Here is a 22,870-nt window from a genome sequence, read left to right as displayed (position 1 = left end):
ACTCGGCTCCTGGACGTGGTAGTCGTATTGATACTACGAGTGTGCGCGTGACAGTTTAAGTTCCTGGTAAAACGCTCCCGTCCATATGCCAGCTGTGGTCGTTCAAGAGGTTTAATTCGCGCACATTTTTGCTTTGCTTTGCGCATGACGCTTTTCCATAAAGCAATAGAAGACTTTTTCCATCTTCACGCAGTCTCATCAACATATGAGGGGTTGGGGCAGGGGTAAGAATGTCCCTCTAAGTTATTCATCTAGGGTTTGTTAAAACTCGCGTTTATTTTGGTTAAAGTCAAGCTGTCATGAAAATGATCACAACGTAGAGTAAGTTGAGTAAACTTTTTTTATTCACAGGCAAAACTATACTGTATCGATTATCTGTTCGTATATCACCAGTGTATTTTTTCGGACTCATGTTAAGAATTTAATGGAAACCAAAAAATGAAATAGAAATGCATGTTACTCGGTTAAGAAGTTAAGGTTATTTAAAGGACAAACTTCATCAATAGTTTTGCTACCATTTTTCTACGCTCTCTAAAGGTTACGAAGAGGCAGGTTTGTTGGGGCGATACGAGAAAGGTTAGGGGCCCTGTAAACTAGCTGTAATAAACCTTCTCTGAATCCTGACATCCGAAGAGAGTAAATTATAGGATTTACAAGTGAGTTAGCTAAGAATATAATTATTCCAGCCAAATTAATATGAAAATTCATTAAACAAGAGAAAGAAGAGTGAAGACACGCTACAAATATCATCGTTGGTAAAAGACAAAGTAAAGATACAACTGAGAAGATAAGCGCAGTACCCGTCAGTTTTCTTTCTCTTTTGGACCTAGAATGGAATTGAGGATGACGACTACATCGAACTTTGATAACAATGAGAATGTAAGATACACAGATAACAATTAGAGAAACTGCATAAAATAGGATATACAAGTAAATATCAATTACCATTACATCAGCAATTTCCCATAAGAAAATTTGAGCGGTTTCTCTAACAATAGCTATTAACCAAATGAAAATAATTATGGCTCTATAAACCCATTCCCTCACAAAGCGATGCCTGAATGGACAAAATATTGCGTGAAGCCGTTCTAAGGAAATAGCGATAAGATTTGTAAGGGAAATGAACGAGAATAAATGTAAAAATGCAAAAGATAAATGATGAGACCAAATAGTCTTTCGTCTGTATTTCCATAGAGAACAGAGTCTCCCAATTACGAGTTCAATCTGTAGCGGCCCAGACACTACGCCCACTAAGAGATCGACTATCGCCAGATGGACGATTAAATATGTACTCCGCCGCTGTAGCTGACGCTTCTTCTTCACAAATACAACAATGGTGATGATATTAAAGATGACAATGGCCAGACATTCGATAATGAGGACCACAAGCCATGAAATACACTGCGAAGCTGAGTAGAAAGGCTGCATTTTCTCTGAGCTTTGTTAGCTGCTATGAAAACATTTCACTTAGAGATAAAATGAAATATAAAATCAATATTCTCAATAAAGAAATATGTCGGCGGCGAGAGAGGATTTGAGGGATTGATAGGAATATGAAGCACGCTCGCGCCATTGAATTTGATCAGACAAAGTTGCTAGCTATGTTATAATCCTTATTAATTCAGTCTTCCTCATCCCATCGAAGGCAGAATTTTCAAGCGAATCTTAAGAATATTTTGAACTTACCTCACCGATTACGAAAGTGTTTCTATCCTTTTAACGAATTAAGTTTGAGTCAAATGCGGAAAGGGCGGTTTTCAAATAGAAAAGTGATAGGAAGAGTGCAAACTTTTCTCCACCCATTTCAACTCGCTTTACCTCATCTCACCAAAACTGGAGTTTATAAACGAATGAAATCCTACGAACATACCTCACTGATAACGAAGTACTTCGTATCATCTAAAAAAGTTAAGTCGAATTTGACCAAAGGTGGTTTTCCGAATGAATAAGAAAACAACAAGCCAAGGAATAGTGATGGCGAATTAACACACCGCTATCAAGACTCGAAATTAGTTTTGCAAATGTCTGATTTATGATATCTAGGTGTCGGATGACGTTCTGAGTGCAGTCGAACAGGAACAACAGGCAAGTTGTTCTACACCTGTACGTCGTTAATTCAAAGAAAGTTCCATATCTACGTGGAACAAAAACGCCGGCGAAACACCTTCGTCTGGAGAATCAATACCTGGGCATGAATATCAAATAAATGAAGATGAATAGTTTCTAGAAACCTTGAAAGGAGTTTTGAAAGCTTTTGGTGTTTACAGGAGAAGTTATATCACAGAAGAAGGCAATTTAGCTTGCTTAGCAAACATTTTAAAATTTAAATACAAGGCATCTTTTTTTAATGTTGTTTATTATGGTCCACAAAATTTATTTTTTCCTTTACAAAACCTTCTTTAGTCGATTTTTCATTTGGTAATAATTTATTAATTAACTTCAAGAGTATCAACTTAAATTCGACGATCTAAGTTTTTGAAACTAATACAGTTGTTATGTCATACTATAAGTTAAGAATATTCTCATGAATAAGACATTTATTGACAGCCTCACGTTCACTATCTCACAGGTGGGATCATAAAGGAAGTAATTAGAGCAAGGTAATTTTAGTGCAACTTAACCGAAATTATGGATAGAAGCATACACCTGTATTGCGTTAATTTGGACTAAGTCCTTTACTTTATCATATTCAAACTGCAAAATGCTATCAGAGATGAGCTATTTCCCAGATCAAAGAGTTGAATTTTTAAAAGCTGTTGGTTTGTACTTAAGAATATATAATATTAAAAGGGAAAAAATGATCCAGCGGAGAAAACTTTTGAAAATAAAATAACACGATGACATTTATTTCTTTAGATCTGCCGCTGTGTTTGTATTTAATTTAACTCTAACTCTGGTGGGAAAAGGTAGTCTTCTCTCCTCATGATGATTCCGGTTTTTTTGATACTCGCCATTTGAAAACTCGACGTTCTGCCTTTCCCTGTAGCAATTAAAACCCACCAATATTTATAATTTGGTTATCGGCTACAATCAAAGTGGTGGTTCTTATACCTCTGATGGTAAGCAGCTGTAGTTATTTGTTTATTTTTGAGACCCTATCATGAGTTCCCCATTCTATCTAATTTCTCTCTTAGTTATCTGTGCAGTTGCTGTTTAGGGTATTTCAGTCATCATCCTCGATTACTTTTTTTCCACTCAGAGGAAAAGAAAACTGAAAGGAAGCTCACTAATCGTTGCACCTGTATCGCTGTTTAGTTTTCTAAAAGCGACAAAATGCATTGCTTTTCATTCTGGTCGTTTAGATGTTTCTATCGTTTCTATCGTTAGTCAACTCTCATATGGGTCTTCTCGTCTATGCTCAGCCAAAACTCCATTCAGAGACTGGAGTGTATCGCGTAACCATATTGCAGATCCCAGATCTTATAATATCCAAAGGCAGCACACGATACTTAAAGCGTAGTGTTTTAAGGTGTTTTTGGCTCCTATAGTCTTTGTTTTGTTTGAAACGATTTTGTTCTGGAGTTTTTGCGTTCATTTACAAAAACGAATCCAAACTTTTGAAGACTGTATTTAAAACGTATGGAAATATATACTTAATGAGGCAATTCAAGTGAGGAATTATGATTATATTGCCTTACTTTCTCTCGAATGGGGTGGGGAGGGGGGGGGGGGGAGAACGATAAAAGGAGTTATTTAAAACGGAAATGCAGAACTTTGGAGTACTGTCTCAGTGCACGATCATTCAACCTGGCCGGTTTCTATGAACTTTTATAATAAAGTTCGGATATAACATCTGCTGTCATTGGTTAAAAGAGCGTGCTCAATAAGAGTATAGAGCATAGAACTGAGCTAAAGCTGTCACGCCATCTGCCAAATTGTACTATGTCCGACGTTTTCAGGGACTTCTTTCTAGCTTTTCTCTCGTTAATTGAAAGTGAAATTTCGGAACAAGCGAGAAAAGGTTCGCAAAAACGCCAAGCGCAGTAATTTACTAAACGTAGTAAGTTACTTTAACGTGAGCAGAGACAAAAATCCTCAAAGATGAAACAAAATGGACAGTCCGAGTTTTAAAGGTTTTCACGCTCAGTTAGATTGCAAGTGTACGTACGGTAATAAAAATCAAACACAGCTAACACTTGTATAGTATATAAAGTTTAGTGTTTGAAAAAAAAAACAGAAAAAAAAAACAGGAATGATGAAAAATATAACCTGGCATAACTGTTAAAATTCATGACGGTGTTAGAGCGACTGCGATCATGCTAAGGTCTATCGCGGCTAGCTCATCATGGCGATCCTCGGTCACCGCAGTGGAGTAAGCCTCAGGAACTAAATCGACTACCCTTCGAGTGGAAAAATAAGAGCTTGCTCTGATAACCTTTCCAATGCGTTGAGTGCAAGGCCACATCAGTCACTGCAGCCGAGTTTTACGGCGCTGTCATTCCGAGCGATCTTCATGTCCTGATGAATTCGGCTGTCGTTCATCCATAAAACGCTCCCCTTGAACAGTTTGTTTTCGTCTTTTCATGTCAAATAACTTGCGTATTTTTGTGAGCCACAATTGGGCCTAATTTCACTGAACATTCCACTTTCAGATTCTGTATTAGAAACTAAAAAACTTCGGGCAAAAGTGTTAAATTCGACATGCCGAATTATTTTAGTTTGTAAAATATTGCAGAATATGATCTTTGAGGGTTTTTGAACTTTGATGGTTTGAAATTTTTGACAGCTTTAGTCTTGTACAACCAATCAGATTGTTTGAACCATTCTAACAGGAATTCTGATTGGCTTATTGTAGCGTGCTTTATGAGAGTATAGAACATGCTGACGATACTGTTGTTCGCTTTGGAAATAAAGTTTGTTTTGAAAATTGAAAGTAATTCTTGGGGAATTAACCGATTCTTTATTATAAAACAAATAGAGAAGCCTTGACTGTGCTCTGTTCTGTTGTAAAGCACTTGGGAAGTGGCCAGAGCACTCAAGAAGTTGGGAATACTTGACTACGTCTCGTGTTTCTCCCTACACTTCTTTCATGCTCTGACCGCTTCAAGGCTTCTCTATTTGTTCATTGGAAACGCGGCCAAGAGTTCTCCATTGCTTTTGTAAAGTATATTTCTTAAAAATACAAGCGTGTTTGGAACGTCAAAACCGTGTTTAGACTATAAACATAGACGCTCATTTAAACAGTTTTGTTGATCACGCACTTCAATTCTTTAAAACTGCAGGAGTCTTGCTGCTGTTTGCATTTCAATCCGAAACGAAGACATCATAAACCCAGTTGCCTATAAAAAGAAGCCTATGAAAGGAACGTTTCTTGAAGCCTTTCTTGTGAAATAAACGGCGAGATTTTAATTTCGAATTCGGCAAGATGATTTGCTCTTTTTAAAAACATTGATATTCTTTGGACTGAAGTAGCTGATCCAATACACTGAACTTGTTATGGAGAGCGCCCATATTTTTTAGAGTGCGTTGTGTTACATAATTATTAAAAATAGAACGAAGAAGTTTCTAGAACATTTAGTCATGATGACTAAGCGAGAACTTTAAGGAGAACCTTCTAGAACCGTGACTCAGCATATTTTTGTTATGATGTAATCGTAGTGTAATGTTTCTAAAAATAACAATATTACAGATCTCTAGAACATTCTAGAACTTTTCCGAAAGATATATAAGGAGTCACGCTAGCTTAAAGAAAAAAGCCTTTTAGTGAGCTATAACTGCTGTTGCGAAGAGCCCAGAGGAGCGAGAGCCGGACAGAGTTGTTTACTGGAATTGAAAGCCGTGTGGAAGGCTACGTGAGAGAAAGAATTACGGACGTCGACAGTTTGTTAAAGATTTTCAAGAGAACTGTGAGTTGTGCGGTAGTGCACTGAGATTTAAGTGATATTATTTGTAAAGGGCTCTAAGTTATAGGGATACTGATTGTATTAGCATTTATATCGCTCCGTAGATAAGTGAAAAAGATAGTTATTGTATTGGCTGTCGATATCGCTTCGTAGTTATTACGTTGGTCAATAAAGTAGTTGAGTTGTACGAGTTGTATCTTTCTGGCGGTTTGGAAAATACCGTAACAGAAATTGGGGGCCTGTCCGGGAGCGAATTTTGTGGAAGTGCATTTAGAGCAGAGGTAATTGTTTGGGAGCGAATTTTACAGAAGTATTTGGCATATAAGTTGTTGTCTAGGAGCGAGTTTTGTAGTGAAGGTTATAGTAGAGTATTCTAAAGATAAGTTATTGTCGACTTAAGTAGTCATAGAGTATATCAAGATGTCAAAGTTTAATCCAGAAGACTTTATGTCGAGCCCCGACAAAGGAGTATTTAATGCGTTAAGGAAAGACGAACTTATTTTATTAGCAAAACACTTAGAGTTAGAGTCTAAGCAAGCAATGAGAAAGGATGAGATACGACAGATTATAGTAAACCACTTAGTGGATACTGAGGTTTTTGAAGGGACAATGTTAGAAACATCGTCAAAAACAATGTTAGAAATAAAAAAGTTGGAGATGCAAGAAAAGCGAGAGAAAGAGGAAAGGGAAATGCAAGAACGACTGAAGAGAGAAGAAATGGAGATGAAGAGAGAAGAAATGGAGATGAAGAGAGAAGAAATGGAGAGACAAGAAAGACTGAAGAGAGAAGAAATGGAAAGACAAGAGAGGCTAGAGAAAGAGAAACTGGCTTTTCAGCATGAAATGGAAATGAAAAAGTTAGAGGTACAAATGAAATTAGGATTAAGCTCGGATAGTGAAAAGCATAGCGAAAAGTTTGATGTTACAAAGAACATCAGGTTAGTGCCTCCATTCCAAGAAAAAGATGCTGATAAGTACTTTTTACACTTCGAGAAAATAGCTAGTAGTCTTAAGTGGCCTAAAGAGTGCTGGGTTATGTTATTACAAAGTGTATTGGTTGGTAAAGCTAGGGAAATATATACACAGTTAAGTGTAGAACAAGCTGTAAGTTACGACGAAGTTAAGGATCTTATTTTAAAGGGTTACGAGTTAGTTCCTGAGGCTTATCGTCAAAAGTTTAGAAACTATGAGAAAGTTAGTAGTCAAACCTACGTAGAATTTGCTAGGAGTAAGGAACAGTTATTTGATCGTTGGTGTTATTCACAGAAGGTAGATAAGAGTCACGATAAGTTAAGACAGTTGGTATTAGTTGAAGAATTTAAGAGGTGCATTCACAGTGATGTCCGAACGTTCATTAACGAGCAAAGAGCAGAAACGTTGGAAGACGCTGCACGGTTAGCAGATGAATTTTCGCTGAGTCACAAAGTGAACTTCGTGGAAAAGCCCCGTCAGCCTGACAGTAGATTTCAGCCTCCCTCCGCATCACGATGGGTTGGAAGCCAGCGGAGTAAACAGAATGACGGAGCACCTCCCAAACGGAACCCTGGTAACCATTTTACAAATCGTTCCAGCTCCACCTCGCCAGGACAAAACAGGTTTGTTCCAAATAAGCCCATCAAGCCACCAACCTGTTATTATTGCAGAAAAGAAGGTCATCTGATTTCCAATTGCCCAGAAAAGTGGAGATCTGCGCAAAAATATGGTGTGGAGTCGAAGCCCAACGGATTTGTTGCCAAGCCGTCGCCTTCAGTTTCTGAAAGTGAATGTACACCTCCGCGATTTTCTCGAGAGAAGACCCAGACAATTTCTACAAATGACGTCAGTGGTTCGTCTAAATCTGTCATGGATATGTTTCAACCCTTTATTTACGATGGCTCAGTATCATTATCCCGTGATATGACAGATTCAGTACCGATCAAGATTTTAAGAGACACTGGAGCCTCACAGTCTTTGCTATTAAGCAACACGTTGTTGTTTTCTGAGAAATCGTCCACTGGTGCAAGTGTTCTAATCAGAGGAATCAGTTCCGAGTATACCCCAGTGCCGCTCCATACAGTTTTTCTGTCGTCAGATCTTGTGTCTGGTCCTGTGAAAGTTGGAGTACAATCAACATTGCCGTTCGATGGAGTACATCTTATCCTTGGAAATGACCTTGCAGGAGACAAAGTGGTCATTAATGCTGTCGTTACAGAGAAGCCTAGTTCAGAAAAGTCTCCAGACCCCGTCGAGAAGATAATTCCTGGTCTTTATCCTGCATGTGTAGTAACGCGAGCCATGAGCAAGAAGAGGAAAACCAGCGATGAAGAAATTGCCTTAGCGGACACCCTTATCAGTCGAGTTTTTGAGGATGAGCAGCCAAGTCCCTCCCCTTCTGAGCCAACAGAAATCCTACCTGAGAAGAATTTAACAGATCAGTCTGAGAAGATGTCGACCTCTCAGCTCATCGCTGGACAACGTGAAGACCCAGAAATTTCGCCGTTGTTTTCAAGAAGCGTTAGTGAAAACGAAGTATCACAGAACCCCACGTGTTATTTTACAAAGAATGGAGTGCTAATGAGAAAGTGGAGACCGCTCGATGTTCCAGCTGAGGACGAATGGGCTGTTAAGTACCAGGTTGTTGTCCCGAAAACTTACAGGCAAGACATTTTAAGTATGGCACACGAGACTCCCCTGGCTGGCCATTTAGGTGTGAACAAAACTCACAGGAAGATCTTGAATAATTTCTATTGGCCCAACCTGAGAAAAGATGTAGCTGAGTACTGTAGGACATGTCACGCCTGTCAGATGGTTGGGAAACCAAACCAGACCATTCCAAAAGCGCCACTGCAGCCTCTGCCAGCCGTTCAAGAACCATTCAGCCGTGTAATTGTTGATTGCGTCGGACCGCTACCAAGAACGAAGTCTGGAAATCAGTTCTTGTTAACCATCATGTGTGCGTCCACCAGATTTCCTGAAGCCGTGCCCCTGAGAAACATCAAGGCCAAGACTATCGTCAAAGCGTTAACGAAGTTCTTTACGCTGGTCGGACTTCCTAGCGCTATCCAGTCTGACCAAGGTTCTAATTTCATGTCTGGTATTTTTCAACAAGTAATGCACGAGCTTGGAATCGCACAGTATAGATCATCCGCGTACCATCCTCAAAGTCAAGGAGCTCTTGAAAGATGGCACCAGACTTTAAAGAACATGATGAGAGTCTACTGTTTCCAAACAGAGAAAGATTGGGACGAGGGAATCCACCTATTGCTGTTTGCGGCACGCGAGTCCGTCCAGGAGTCCCTAGGATTTAGTCCGTTTGAGCTCGTTTTTGGGCACACTGTGAGAGGGCCTCTTAAACTGCTTAAGGAGAAATTATTGTCAAGCAGTAGTGAGTCCATTAATCTTTTACAATATGTTTCAGACTTTCGTACTAAGTTATTTAGAGCTTGTGAACTAGCTAGAGACAATCTTAGTTCTTCTCAGAAGTTAATGAAGAAGAAGTATGATGTAGACGCTGTAGAACGTAGTTTTAAGCCAGGTCAAAAGGTTCTTGCATTGTTGCCAGTGCCCGGTAACACATTGTATTCTAGATTTTTTGGTCCTTATGTTATTGAGAAGAAGTTAAATAACCTTAATTACGTAGTAGTTACTCCAGATAGGCGTAAGCAGACGCAATTGTGTCATATTAACATGTTGAAGCCTTACCTAGAGAGAGATAATAATGTAGTTAAAGAGCCCGTAAACGTTAATGTAGTTATTTCTGAGCCCGAAGACTTAAGTAGTGAGTTTAGTAGTAGTCATCTCAGTCTTACTGACACATCAAAACTCACCAACTCCGATGTGCTAAAGAATTTGGACTCCAAGCTGTCACACCTTGAAGAGAGTCAACGTCAAGACCTACAGAAGCTACTTGAAAAGTATAGTGACCTGTTCCCTGATGTACCATCTAGGACAAATCAGATTTACCATGACGTGGATGTTGGTGATGCTGCTCCTGTTAAACAACACCCATACAGGCTGAATCCGAGAAAACAACAGTACCTCAAAGAAGAGGTAAAATATTTGTTGGAGAACGATTTTATCGAACCAAGCAGCAGTAGTTGGAGTTCTCCATGTATACTCGTGCCTAAACCGGATGGGAGCTATCGGATGTGTACCGATTACAGGAAAGTTAATAGTGTGACTAAGACAGATACCTTTCCAATCCCAAGAATGGATGATTGTATCGATAAGCTGGGAAAGGCAAAGTATGTAACGAAATTTGACCTTCTCAAAGGATTCTGGCAAGTACCGTTAACGGATCGCGCTAAGGAGATATCAGCATTTGTAACTCCAGAAGGACTCTACCAATACAAGGTCATGCCCTTTGGTATGAAAAATTCTCCTGCTACCTTCCAACGTCTCATTAACAAAGTCATCGCCAACCTTGAGGATTGTGAAGCCTATATTGATGATGTAATCATCTATAGTGAAACCTGGGAGAAACACCGAGAAACTATCCGTGAGTTCTTCAGGAAGTTGAGCGAGGCCAAGTTAACAATCAATCTCTCTAAAACCGAGTTTGGCCAAGCACAAGTGACGTATTTGGGACATGTCGTCGGACGAGGACAAGTACAGCCAGTTAACGCCAAGGTCGAAGCCATAATCAAGTTTCCGCGACCAGAAAACAAAAAGCAACTGATGCGTTTCCTTGGTATGGCTGGTTATTATCGAAGGTTTTGCTCTAACTTTGCAACTGTCACAGAGCCATTGACAAAACTGCTCAGCAAGAAGGAGAAATTTAATTGGAGCGACCAGTGTGAAAAGGCTTTTGAGGAGCTGAAAGCCATGTTACAGAGTGCCCCTGTTTTAACAGCGCCTGATTTCTCTTCACCGTTCAAGCTGGCTGTTGATGCAAGCGATGTTGCCGCTGGTGCTGTGTTGTTACAAGAGGATGATGAAAGTGTAGAACACCCGGTTTGTTATTTTTCAAAGAAGTTTAACAAAAGTCAAAGGAACTATTCCACCATCGAAAAGGAATGTTTAGCACTGCTGTTAGCTCTTCAACATTTTGAAGTTTATGTTAGTTCCTCAAGTTTGCCCGTTGTTGTGTATAGCGATCACAACCCCCTCGTATTTCTTCACAAATTAAAGAACAAGAATCAGCGATTGTTGAGGTGGAGTTTAATGCTGCAGGAGTATGTCTTGGACATCCGACATATAAAAGGAAAGGATAATATTATTGCAGACTGCCTCTCGAGACCTTGAGCTTTGCAAGAAAGTTTTGCAAACTTTCTTTTCTCGAAGGGGGAGGGTGTTATGGAGAGCGCCCATATTTTTTAGAGTGCGTTGTGTTACATAATTATTAAAAATAGAACGAAGAAGTTTCTAGAACATTTAGTCATGATGACTAAGCGAGAACTTTAAGGAGAACCTTCTAGAACCGTGACTCAGCATATTTTTGTTATGATGTAATCGTAGTGTAATGTTTCTAAAAATAACAATATTACAGATCTCTAGAACATTCTAGAACTTTTCCGAAAGATATATAAGGAGTCACGCTAGCTTAAAGAAAAAAGCCTTTTAGTGAGCTATAACTGCTGTTGCGAAGAGCCCAGAGGAGCGAGAGCCGGACAGAGTTGTTTACTGGAATTGAAAGCCGTGTGGAAGGCTACGTGAGAGAAAGAATTACGGACGTCGACAGTTTGTTAAAGATTTTCAAGAGAACTGTGAGTTGTGCGGTAGTGCACTGAGATTTAAGTGATATTATTTGTAAAGGGCTCTAAGTTATAGGGATACTGATTGTATTAGCATTTATATCGCTCCGTAGATAAGTGAAAAAGATAGTTATTGTATTGGCTGTCGATATCGCTTCGTAGTTATTACGTTGGTCAATAAAGTAGTTGAGTTGTACGAGTTGTATCTTTCTGGCGGTTTGGAAAATACCGTAACAAACTATAAGACTCGTACATTGACGGCTTTGCAAGAAATTCCTCATTTGAACCAATCAGCCTTTTTGAAACTTAAGGCTCCCAATTTGTATGTGGTTGCAATGGCTAAATTTTTTGCCTCCTTTAATGATTTTGGAATAAAACCTGCTTTAAAAATAACCGTGATCTAAAAACCGCCGTAATATTCCAACAGTTTATGTTTTGGATGAGATATTTGCTTCGTTTTACGCTACTTCTGAGTTAACCCACGGTGATGGATCTATTTTGGTAAAGTGAATGAATTTTTTATGAAAACTTGCAGTCTTTAAAATTTCACACTACATGTAAACAAACTAAACGTCATTTTGAATGTTTCACTTCGTCGCGCAAACGGAAGTGCAACAGCTGCCATATCGCTAAGTTCTTTGTCCACCTCATTGTTATGGATACTAGCGATGCATTTATTATTGAGCTAACAACAGACTGGATAATTAATCCGCAGCGATGTTAAGGCATTTTACTCTTACTGATAACGTTGAAATAGTACCGTAATCTTCATTTTGCACGATTCATTGTCTTTCATTGTTAATCAAATATTTCATCACGTGATCTACGTGAAATTAGTGGTGGTTCAAAAGTTGAATTTAAAATCAAGGCGATTAAAGCCGGAATAAAGTTTTTTACTTAACCATTTCACTCCCAAAAGTGATCAACATGAAACTTCCCCCTATAATATCCCTACATTATCCAGCAAACAGGTAATGAATATATTCAAACTTACCAGGTAGAAGTTGGTTACTTGATCTACCACAAAATTCTCAGAACTAAATTTACAAGGAAATGGGTAACAGGTAGAAGGGAGAATTAACAATCAGATCGGGGAGTTAAAGGGTTAAAAAGAAGATCGCGAGTGTTAAGATACCTGAATTTCTTCTTTTCTTTTTTTCATCTGTTTTTTGTTTGCTTTTTTTCGTTTTTATGAAGTCTCCATGTATGGGTGGATCACTGATAAAACAAAAATATTATAACATAGTGCGTGTGCTTGCGCTATGTAAGTCCTACTGAGCCGCTATGAACAAAATCTTTATTTACGCACGCCCGTGCGTAAATAAGATGACGTGCGCACTTTTTTACCTGGCTTCAGGGTTTTCGTCCTGTTAAGCTGCAGATTATTTATGACATATTTCCGTCCATATTTGGTTCAGTTTTGCTCATCTCACCGAAGATAGAATTTGCAAACCAATCTTACGAATATTTTGAACTTACCTCACTGATAACGAAAGTGTTTCTATCCTCTAGCGAACTGAGTTATTCAAATGCAGAAAGGGCGGTTTTCAAATACAAAAGAAAGCAGCATGCATGAGGAAGAGGGCAATGCAAACTAAACTTATCATTATTAGAACTGCAATTTAGTTTTGCCGAATAATTGGCAGATGATAGCATAAAGGAGAGCGGCATTTTTAGTGCAGCTAAACAAGAATTACAGATAAAAGCATCCACCTGCACTCCGCGATTTTTAGTGTGTTTAAAGTCCTGTATCGTCGTAAATTCACCCACAAAACAAATGAATATAGAGAATCAACATAAGCAAATAAAACGAGTGGAAATAAATTGTTTCTAAAATCCTTGAATGGAGGTTTGAAAGCTTTTGGTTTTTATGGGAGAAATTATATCATTGAAGCAGAAGTAAGGGAGGTAATTAGAGAATGTCACTGATAACAAAAGTGTTTCTATTCTATAACGATAAGTTTAATTCAAATGTAGAAACGGCGGTTTCCAAATAGAAAAGAAAGCAGCATGCTGAGGAAGAATGTAATGCAGACTAAACTTATCATTATTAGAACTCCAATTTGGTTTTTCTGAATAATTGGCAGATAATAGCTGAAAGGAGAGCGGCAGTTTTAGTGCAGCTGAACAAGAATTACAGATAAAAGCATCCGCCTACACTCCGCGATTGTTAGTGTGATTAAAGTCCTGCATCGTCGTAAATTCACCCACAAAACAAATGAATGTGAAGAATCAACATAAGCACATCAAACGAGTGGAAATAAATAGTTTCTAAAATCCTTCAATGGAGGTTTGAAAGCTTTTGGTGTTTACGGGAGAAATTATATCATTGAAGCAGAAGTAAGGGAGGTAATTAAGAGGCTGTCTCTCTTATTTCCACCCGGTCAATTTCGCGTCAAAAATAATTTTGCCTGAAACTCTGTCAACAGAAAGACTTTACCTAGGAAAGAACTAAATTAGATTTGGTTTGATTCGAAATAATTTTCTGACTGCATTAGGGGCCATAATTATTTCCCAGTCCGTAGGGACCGTCGCAACGTCTCGAAAATTGAAAAATAGGCATATTTTGTAACATTGTAAAATATTTTATTCGCATAGTTAAGCCACAAAATTTATATCAGATTGCTTAAAAACCTTTCTAGTTTGCCAAGAAAGTTAGAATTTGCCCTCTCAATATATTCGAAAAGGCGAATTTTAGCATATTCTGAACACTAGAAATCGCCGTCGGCCGATGGCCGTAAATAACCTTGATTTAGACGTTAAGTTTTGGGATTTGGGACCTGGTTGACGACTCTATCCTACACAGCCGTTAAGTTTAGACCTTTATAGGCAAAAATATGCAAAAATCCCTGTACGTTTTCGATTTTTGAAAAGTTATGACCGTTTGAATCAGCCCATGTACGAGCATTGGCGATTTTTTCGCCCACACCAAAATCGAACCACTGGAGCAGATTTCGTCAAAAATACAGCTTACCTTCGTCGCATCTTAGGTTTGAGTGAAATTTCAGATATTCCTCGCTCCCCAAACTGGTGAAATTTATGATAACTCCAGCAAATAACTCCAAACTTCAGCGGTCGGCATCTAGCGATACTCTTCTTTGACTCGTTGTTGCGAACTAAACTCGAAAACTAAAGCCATGTTTCGCGCTTAATGTCCTGTTGAAAGTTTGGATTGCAGCTGCATTCTCTTCAAGAATCAATCATAGAACTCCATTTGTAAGTCTATCTGTCGAAGTTTGGGGGCTAAAATTTGGAATTTAAAGCTCAACGATTGCACTATCGCGAATAACAGAGGTCCGCATTAACCATTGCGGGTGAACCCGCTGACCCTTTATTTATTCTGGAAGGCCTGCAAGTGTAGTATGGCATGCAAGTGCTTTTTCGAAACCAGAGAGGCTTCAGTCTGTAGCGAGTCTTCAGCGAGGTTGATAAAGCTTTCAGAATGTACAGGGGATATCAGTGATCATCTACGAGCATGTCACTTAGGTCAGCTTAGAGGAACGGTACAAGAATATGAGCTTATCATTAACAGGTCAGGGTTGCCACACGACCTTTCCCCTGATCAACTTGAAGAACTTTGGATCTGCGAAAAGCATAGAGGAAACATGGGTAAAAACTGGCGACCACGTCGCACTTGCCAGTACCCGCTGCACAACGGCCGGAAAAAGCAGCTAAATACTAGAAACGCAGTTCATCTCGACATGTCAAGGGAAATTAACACTATCTTTGCAGAACTCGTTCCAACAGGTTCCCGTAAGTACGATTTTTATGTAAATTCTAGCTTACCAACCAGGTATTGTCCTGAAATGAAGGGCAGGGTTTAAATTAAGGTGATATCTACATATATATTGAGGTGCGGTAAATGTCAGAATTCAGTATTTTGGAATTTGATTAACATTTGGGCCAAAGCTCGCACGCGAGTGAGTATAAAACAAAACAACTGCTGCGATTTCGTCCCAAGATACGTACCGTGATACCACATGGCAGCTAGTGCAACTTGATAAGTTAAATCACACTTCGACTTATAACATTGCTCTGAAGCAAACTTGAACCTAAGTTTCCAACACCACAAAATTGTAACGTTAGTCAATTATGTATATAATCGGGAAACACAACAATTGCACTGAAAAATGCGTAATACATTGGGTTTTACTGCCCTACCTTATCTCTAACATCTACATGTTTACAAAAGCATTTTTTTATGTCATACACGCAAGGCGAGATACTAGAGAAATAAACTTGGAAAGTAATTTTACACCAATGTTTACGCCGATGCAAGATAACATTCCTTCTGTTTTGACATTTATACATTTACACAAAGCACTTTTGTGTTATTGATATAAAAACGAGGAGGCATCGATTTTCGCCCTTTTATCCCTAAATAGAGTCAGAGTTTAACAACCTTTGCAAACACCCTCCTATCCGAAAATTGAGAGCGTACCCCAGGGTCACGTGATCATAGTGCAACAATTTTTATTTGTTTTCTATAAGTATGGCTCTACTTATTATCATTTTGCATTATTGTTGTATTTCGTGCTTTTCAGTAATCTGCGTATCTTGTTACAAGCTGCACAAGATCAAACTCGCGGAGAACATGACGTTGTTGCAAGGGCAACGTCCCGAAGAAAGTAACCAGCAAGAGGACTAACCTTACAGGTGATATAATGCTACCTGATCCTATAAATAAAGCAGACCATCATATGCATTGACACCTAGAGAACTTTTAAGGACAAATGTTCAATTAAAATGCTGCATGCTAGCAAAATTGTTTTCCTCGACGTGGCCACACACTATAACATTTTGCGCAACATTGCTAATGCAGCAAGCAAGTTATGTTTACAGGTACGCGGCCAAAATGGGTAACATTTTTTAAAAAAGTGACAAATAGTGTTTTGGCTTTAAATTGGGTGACCTAAAAAGAGAAAATGATTGATTAATGTACCATAAAATTGCACGCGGTGGTGCTGATAGTGAACAGCACGGAATTATTTGTGCGTATTGCTGACGAAGAATGAGTTCTTCGTTAGCAACAAATTCTACTTTCGCAACAATGCGCGCAAAGATTTTAGTAGGGACATACTATGCAGTCAATCACATGGCGGGAGAACTTCAAGTTTTTGTTTGATTTTCTCAACTCCCAGAGTCGCCAAACGAATGGCAGCTTTAAATCTTGCAACAGTCACTTCAACGCCTGCCGCGACGCCGCCTCGACCGAAAGCAAATGCCCTTACAGCTGATTGGACTCTGGGATGCAGATCTGAGACCGACAGCCAGAGCTCTGGAGACGACGAGGCTGCTGAAAGTACCAGCGAGTTAGCAATGTCGGCGTTTACAGATGCCATGGAGAAACTGAACCCGGTAGCAACCGGTGCTGGCCGCGTCAGTCCGTTGACCTTTCAGCTGAAAAGTACACGGGAGGAGGCAAAAGAACACGAGAAAGATATTTGCATTGACAAGGCTACTGAAGCTTGTACTCTCGTTTGTGACATCATTGCGCCGAAGGCTGGACAACAGCTATTTCAGGCCTGTTTTACACCAGATAAAGGGACTAGCCACTTAGACCTTGTACCGTTGATGCAGGCCTACAGCAACGCCATGACGAGTACCTTGAAGACCCAAATTCTAAGCCTATATGCTTATCGATATCCAGTGAAGACCCTTCAGAAAATCCACGAGCCATACTCAAAGTTAAGCGAGTGGCAAATTAGACGCGCTAGAGCTCATGCAAGAGAGTATGGTCCAGGTTCTATGGTCGAAAAGTCCCCGTGTCATCGAGTTCGACTGCCACCAATAAAGCTTGACCATTTCTTAGACTTCGCGAACCGCCCTTACTTTTATCAAGACGTGTCATTTAGTACGAGGAAACTGAGGCTCAGCAGTGGTGAGAAGATCACAATGCCAAATGTCATTCGCAAAGTCACAAGGTCAACAATGGTCAAGCAGTACCTTCAGTTCTGCGAAGAAGAAAAGTTTGAACCACTAAGCCGTTCAACCCTATTTCGCATCCTCGAGGTAAGGGAAGCCTCTCAACAGAAGTCCCTTAGTGGCCTGGATAACACAGCAGCTGACGGGTCGGCGGGGTTCGCGCAACTCCTCCGAATAGTGGAGGAGCTTGATCAGATTGGGCTCGCAAAGAACGTGGCAGACGAACTGCGGAGAGCCCTCAGCGAGGGTAAGAGGTACCTCAAAACCCAGTTTCAGAGTCACTGCCAGGAAGATGAGAGCGAATGTCCCGACCACTGTCGTAAGTTTGGTCTCAGCGATCCAAACGATCCAGATTTCCAGGAACAATGCTCACATCAACACACGCTTCTCTGCCCTCAATGCGACGAGATTACTTCCGTTTTACAGAAGATGCAACAGATTGTTAAGGATAACAAAACCTTAAGTTTTTACAGCGAGGACCAAAAAAATGACATGTTGTACGACGTACAGAAATCTTCAGAGGCTATCGTCCAGTGGAAGGCTCACATTATGAGATCCGTGAATCAGGAATGTGCAAAGCAAGATATTATTACTTCGTGTCTTCTTGTTATAGATTGGGCCATGAAGTTTCTGCAGCTGCGCTATAGAGAGAAGCAAAGTGACTGGTACGGAAAAAGAGGGTTAAGTTGGCACATTAGTAGCGTTGTGTCTCGAAGCAAGTCTAACACGACGGAAGTCATCTCGTACGCTCATCTCTTTGATCAGTGTACTCAGGACTGGTATGCAGTTACGTCAATTCTCGAAGATCTTCTAAAGCAGTTGAAAGTAAAGAATCCTTTGCTGCAGAAAGTCCATCTAAGGTCAGATGAAGCCGGTTGCTATCACAACAGCTCCCTAGTAACCGCTGTGAGAGATGTCGCAAAAGCAGTTGGGGTTGATGTTCATAGTTATCACTACTCGGAGCCGCAGTCTGGTAAAGACATTTGCGATCGTATCCTCTGTCCAATGAAGTCCTCTATTCGTGCATACTGCAACGAAGGGCACGATGTTCTAACTGCCGTGGACATGAGAGATGCATTAACGCAACACCCAGTGAAGGGAACAACAGCTGCAGTGAGCAAAGTCGACGAATCAAGGAACACTCTCTGTATAAATAAGATTGAGCATTTTAGTAGCTTCCACAACTTCGAATATGGAGATACCGGTCTGAGAGTTTGGAAATGTTATGGCATCGGTAAAGGGAAGTACATTCCATATGACGTAATTTATATCAAGCACCAGGGTCAAACGTCCCTTCAAACCATAGAATCTCAAGGGTTTTATGATCCTCCTGAAAAGCGTGTGGTCAAGCGTCGTTCAAAGGGCAGCAAGAAAACAGAGAGTACAACGCCATTGTTTGAATGCTCTGTGCTTGGATGTGTTGAAGTGTTCGAAACGTTTTCGCAGCTAGAGCTGCACCTGGACGTTGGAAAGCATACAGTCAGCAGGTTAAGCCAGTATGATGAAATCAAAAGGGACTGGGCCCTTAAGTTCTAGTCGATAGATACCGCTGGTATCGAGTGTTCGAGCTGTTCGGTAGATTCCAGTACACCACTCACTTCTCCCGTGAATACTTCGCCCCACTCGTCTCTACGAACAGGATGGGCTGTAAGCAAACCAAGGGGCAGCGTTAGATTTTCAGAGAAGGTAAAAGAATACCTAACGGCACGGTTTATACTTGGAGAAAGAACTGGGCGAAAGGCAGACCCCGCCCAAGTGGTAGTGGACATGCGAAATGCGAAAAATGAATCAAATGCACGTTTGTTCACTAGAGAACAGTGGCTGACAAAGAGCCAAGTTCAGAGCTTTTTCTCCCGGCTAGCAGCAATGCGACGAAAAGATCAGGGTGCGATCGGGATATCGCTGGATGAGGAGGAAGATGTCCAATGCGTCCAGGAAAATTCTGAGAGACAAGATCTAGTAGACAAAGTTAACAAAGAGATCAAAGTCTCACATCCAATCTGCTACGACACGTATGACCTCTGTGAACGTTACCACAGTAACACACTTCAGAAATTCAATGTGGTTTTGTTGAGAGCCATTTGTAGTCATTTTGAGATCCCTGTAAAATTGAGAGACAAAAAACAGATCCTCATAGACAAACTGTCGGACTTGATTAGTGATTGTCAATGTGTTTCTCAGTAGACTTGTGTAAACAATGTCTTATACGGTGGCTGAAAGTGTAGAATATGCTCTACAGATACAAACTATCTTTAGTTCCGATATCAAGTTCTGACGGCGTTGTTATAGTGTAATATATTATAATATCTAGTAGTCAGTGAAATGTTTTGATGAAAACAATAGAAAATTTACCAAAAGCAACACATAACATCTGTTCATACGAAGCATGTGTCAAAGTTTTTATCACGTTGGTAGCCGATTTCTCCGACTATTGACAGGTTGCTGATCTGTGGACACAATCGACGCGGAACCGAGAGAAGCAAGCTCAGGATATTTGAAACTGATTTATTAATTATATGATATCACACTCTAGGTAAAAGCATTTATTCTTTTCATCCAAAATTTTTCTCCACAAATATTACATTGGGATGTAAAGTGGGATACAAAACGAAACCATACGGCACAACGTACGGCACAAGCTATCAGCGGTCTTCTTTTTTGTGCGGACCTTTATGAGAACAGTATAACATCGAACTGGATCGTCGTGATCTAAATTTAAGCGATTATTACTTCACTTCAGAAGCCTAAAACCTTCATTTCCCCCCTCAGCTTCCAGACATGGAGAGTTTATATTCTGACTTTGGAAAAAATTCAGCTCTGTAGCGATGTTAAATGGGTGATTTACCGCGAAATGTGGCTAATTCCGACATTGTTTTGATACCACGAATCGCGATGGATGCCGCCTACTTTCCGAAGGCAATACCTTGCTATTTGTTGAGTTTATCATGGATTTCACCAATTTAGTTATTAGAAAATTCTGAAGTGAGCCATGAAGCCGGGCTGCAAAGCGGGTAAGCTGTATTTATGACGAAATCTGCTCCAGTGGTTCGATTTTGGTGTGGGCGAAAAAATCACTAATGCTCGTACATGCGCTGATTCAAACGGTCATAACTTTTCAAAAATCGAAAACGTACAGGGGTTTTTGCATATTTTTGCCTATAAAGGTCTAAACTTAACGGCTGTGTAGGATAGAGTCGTCAACCAGGTCCCAAATCCCAAAACTTAACGTCTAAATCAAGGTTATTTACGGCCATCGGCCGACGGCGATTTCTAGTCGTCAGAATATGCTAAAATTCGCCTTTTCAAATATATTGAGAGGGCAAATTCTAACTTTCTTGGCAAACTAGAAAGGTTTTTAAGCAATCTGATATAAATTTTGTGGCTTAACTATGCGAATAAAATATTTTACAATGCTACAAAATATGCCTATTTTTCAATTTTCGAGACGTTGCGACGGTCCCTACGGACTGGGAAATAATTATGGCCCCTAATGCAGTCAGAAAATTATTTCGAATCAAACCAAATCTAATTTAGTTCTTTCCTAGGTAAAGTCTTTCTGTTGACAGAGTTTCAGGCAAAATTATTTTTGACGCGAAATTGACCGGGTGGAAATAAGAGAGACAGCCTCTTAAAGTATGTTAATTTGAGAGCAGCTTGACCAAAATTTTGGATTGAGGCCTACGCCTGTAATGCATTAATTTGAACTAATTTCAAACTGCAAAATACTATCGGAGATGAGCTATTTCCCAGATCACAGAGTTGAACTTTTTAAAAGCTGTCGGTTAGTAACTAAGAATATATGACATTAAGGGAAAAAAATGATCCAGTCGACAAAACTTTACAAAATAAAATTACACGGTGACATTTAACTCTTTTGATCTACCGGTGCATTTGTATTAAACTTAACTCTAACTCCAGTGAAAAAGGATAATATTTTTTCCTAATGATTCGGTTTTTTTTTATACTTGCCATTTGAAAACTCGACGTTCTGCCTTTCCTCGCAGCAATAAAAACGCCAAATATTTATCATTTGGTTATAGGCTACACGGAGTGGTGGTTCTAATGCCTCCGATGGCAAGAAGCAGCAGTTATGATTTTATTTTTTAGACCCCATCATGTGTTCCTCATTCTATCTAATTTCTCTCTGAGTTATCTGTGCAGTTGCTGGTCAGGTTAATTCAGTCATCTTCCTGGATTACTTTTGGTTCCACTCAAAAGAAAAGGAAAACTGAGCGGAAGCTCACTAATCGTTGCACTTTTATCGTTGCTTAGTTTTCTAGAAGCGAAAAAATGCATTTCTTGTCATTTTAATCATTTAGATATTTGTAACGTTTCTATCTTTAGTCAACTCTCATAAGAGTCTTCTCGTCTACGCTCTGTCAGGATTCAATTCAGAGACTGGAGCGTATCGCGTAACCATTTTGCAAGACCCTAGATCATATAAAATCCAAAGTCAACCCGCGATATTCAAAGCATAGGGTTTTAAGGTGTTCGGTACCTATATAGTCTTTGTTTTGTTTGAGACGATTTTGTCCCGGAGTTTTTGTGTTCATTTACATAATTTACATAGGCGAATCCAAAGTTTTGAAGGCTGTATTTTAAACGTATGGAAATGTATACATAGTGAGGCAATTCAAGGGAGGACTTATATTTCCGTACTTGCTCTCGAAGGGGGCTAAGGACAGGGGAGCATTAAAGAAGGAGTTGTTTTAAACCGGAAATGCAGAACTATGGAGTACTCTCTCAGTGCACGATTATTCACCCTAGTCGGTTTCGACGAACTTGTGGAAACTCATTTATCTATTTTTTGTTTGTTGTTGTTTTTCTTGTTTTTATTAAGTCTCCATTAATGGGTGGATCGTTAATAAAGTGAATATTTCAACCCAAATCAATAAACGCAGCTTTGGAAAAAATACGCTTTACCAGTATTTTTCTCCCTGGGAGGCGGGGTTGCAGAGGGCTGTGTGTCAACCTCAGAAGTCATTAACTATGGCGGCTCTTGCGGCAAGGTGTCACTTGATTCGGATTAGGCTAGTTAACTTATATCAGAATTGCAATTTTTATCACAACCAGTTACCAGGATTCCTCAGGGACGATAACAACAGAATTTAGTCTCTTCGGTCTGAATGAAAAGCTGAACCTCTATTTCGCTCCCATTGCAAAAAAAAGCGCGGCTATTTTCCTCATTTTAGTTATCCGTCCCTAATTAAACTTTGAAAGAAAGCAAAAAACTGATGGCACAAAATCTTTTTTAGCAATACAAATACTCGCTGTCTGAACACATCAAATTCAAGCGTCCTTAGAACTTTTCAACCATATATCCGAGATGTTCTTAAGTTCCAAAGTGGCACATTGACTTGGGTTATTACACGATTTGAAGTACGTATAATATTTCTATTGTGCTGCCTCTAAAAAGTTTAATTAATTTCC

At 39.7% G+C, this 22,870-nt stretch overlaps 3 protein-coding genes across 3 annotated transcripts; 2 read left to right on the top strand and 1 right to left on the bottom strand.

Annotated features, from left to right (window-relative positions):
- Nucleotides 1–285: 285 nt before the first annotated feature.
- Nucleotides 286–1,428, bottom strand: LOC113674524 (uncharacterized). Its single transcript, XM_027191003.2, has one exon. The coding sequence runs from the start codon at nucleotides 1,426–1,428 to the stop codon at nucleotides 532–534; it is 897 nt and encodes a 298-aa protein (XP_027046804.2). The 3' UTR covers nucleotides 286–531.
- A 5,207-nt stretch (nucleotides 1,429–6,635) lies between these two features.
- LOC149040580 (uncharacterized) lies at nucleotides 6,636–11,066 on the top strand. Its single transcript, XM_089181578.1, has one exon. It carries the CDS (start codon nucleotides 6,636–6,638, stop codon nucleotides 11,064–11,066), a length of 4,431 nt encoding a protein of 1,476 aa, XP_089037704.1.
- A 3,811-nt stretch (nucleotides 11,067–14,877) lies between these two features.
- On the top strand, nucleotides 14,878–21,534 carry LOC149040579 (uncharacterized). The gene is made up of 4 exons (XM_089181577.1): nucleotides 14,878–15,308; nucleotides 16,060–16,143; nucleotides 16,657–18,919; nucleotides 21,481–21,534. Exons 1-4 carry the CDS (start codon nucleotides 14,878–14,880, stop codon nucleotides 21,532–21,534), a joined length of 2,832 nt encoding a protein of 943 aa, XP_089037703.1.
- The last annotated feature ends 1,336 nt before the right edge of the window (nucleotides 21,535–22,870 follow it).

This window comes from Pocillopora damicornis, chromosome 9 (genome assembly GCF_964200805.1).
Source record: "Pocillopora damicornis chromosome 9, jaPocDami1.2, whole genome shotgun sequence".
In the NCBI taxonomy this organism is placed as follows: domain Eukaryota; kingdom Metazoa; phylum Cnidaria; class Anthozoa; order Scleractinia; family Pocilloporidae; genus Pocillopora; species Pocillopora damicornis.
This window is presented reverse-complemented; position numbering and strand designations above follow the sequence as displayed.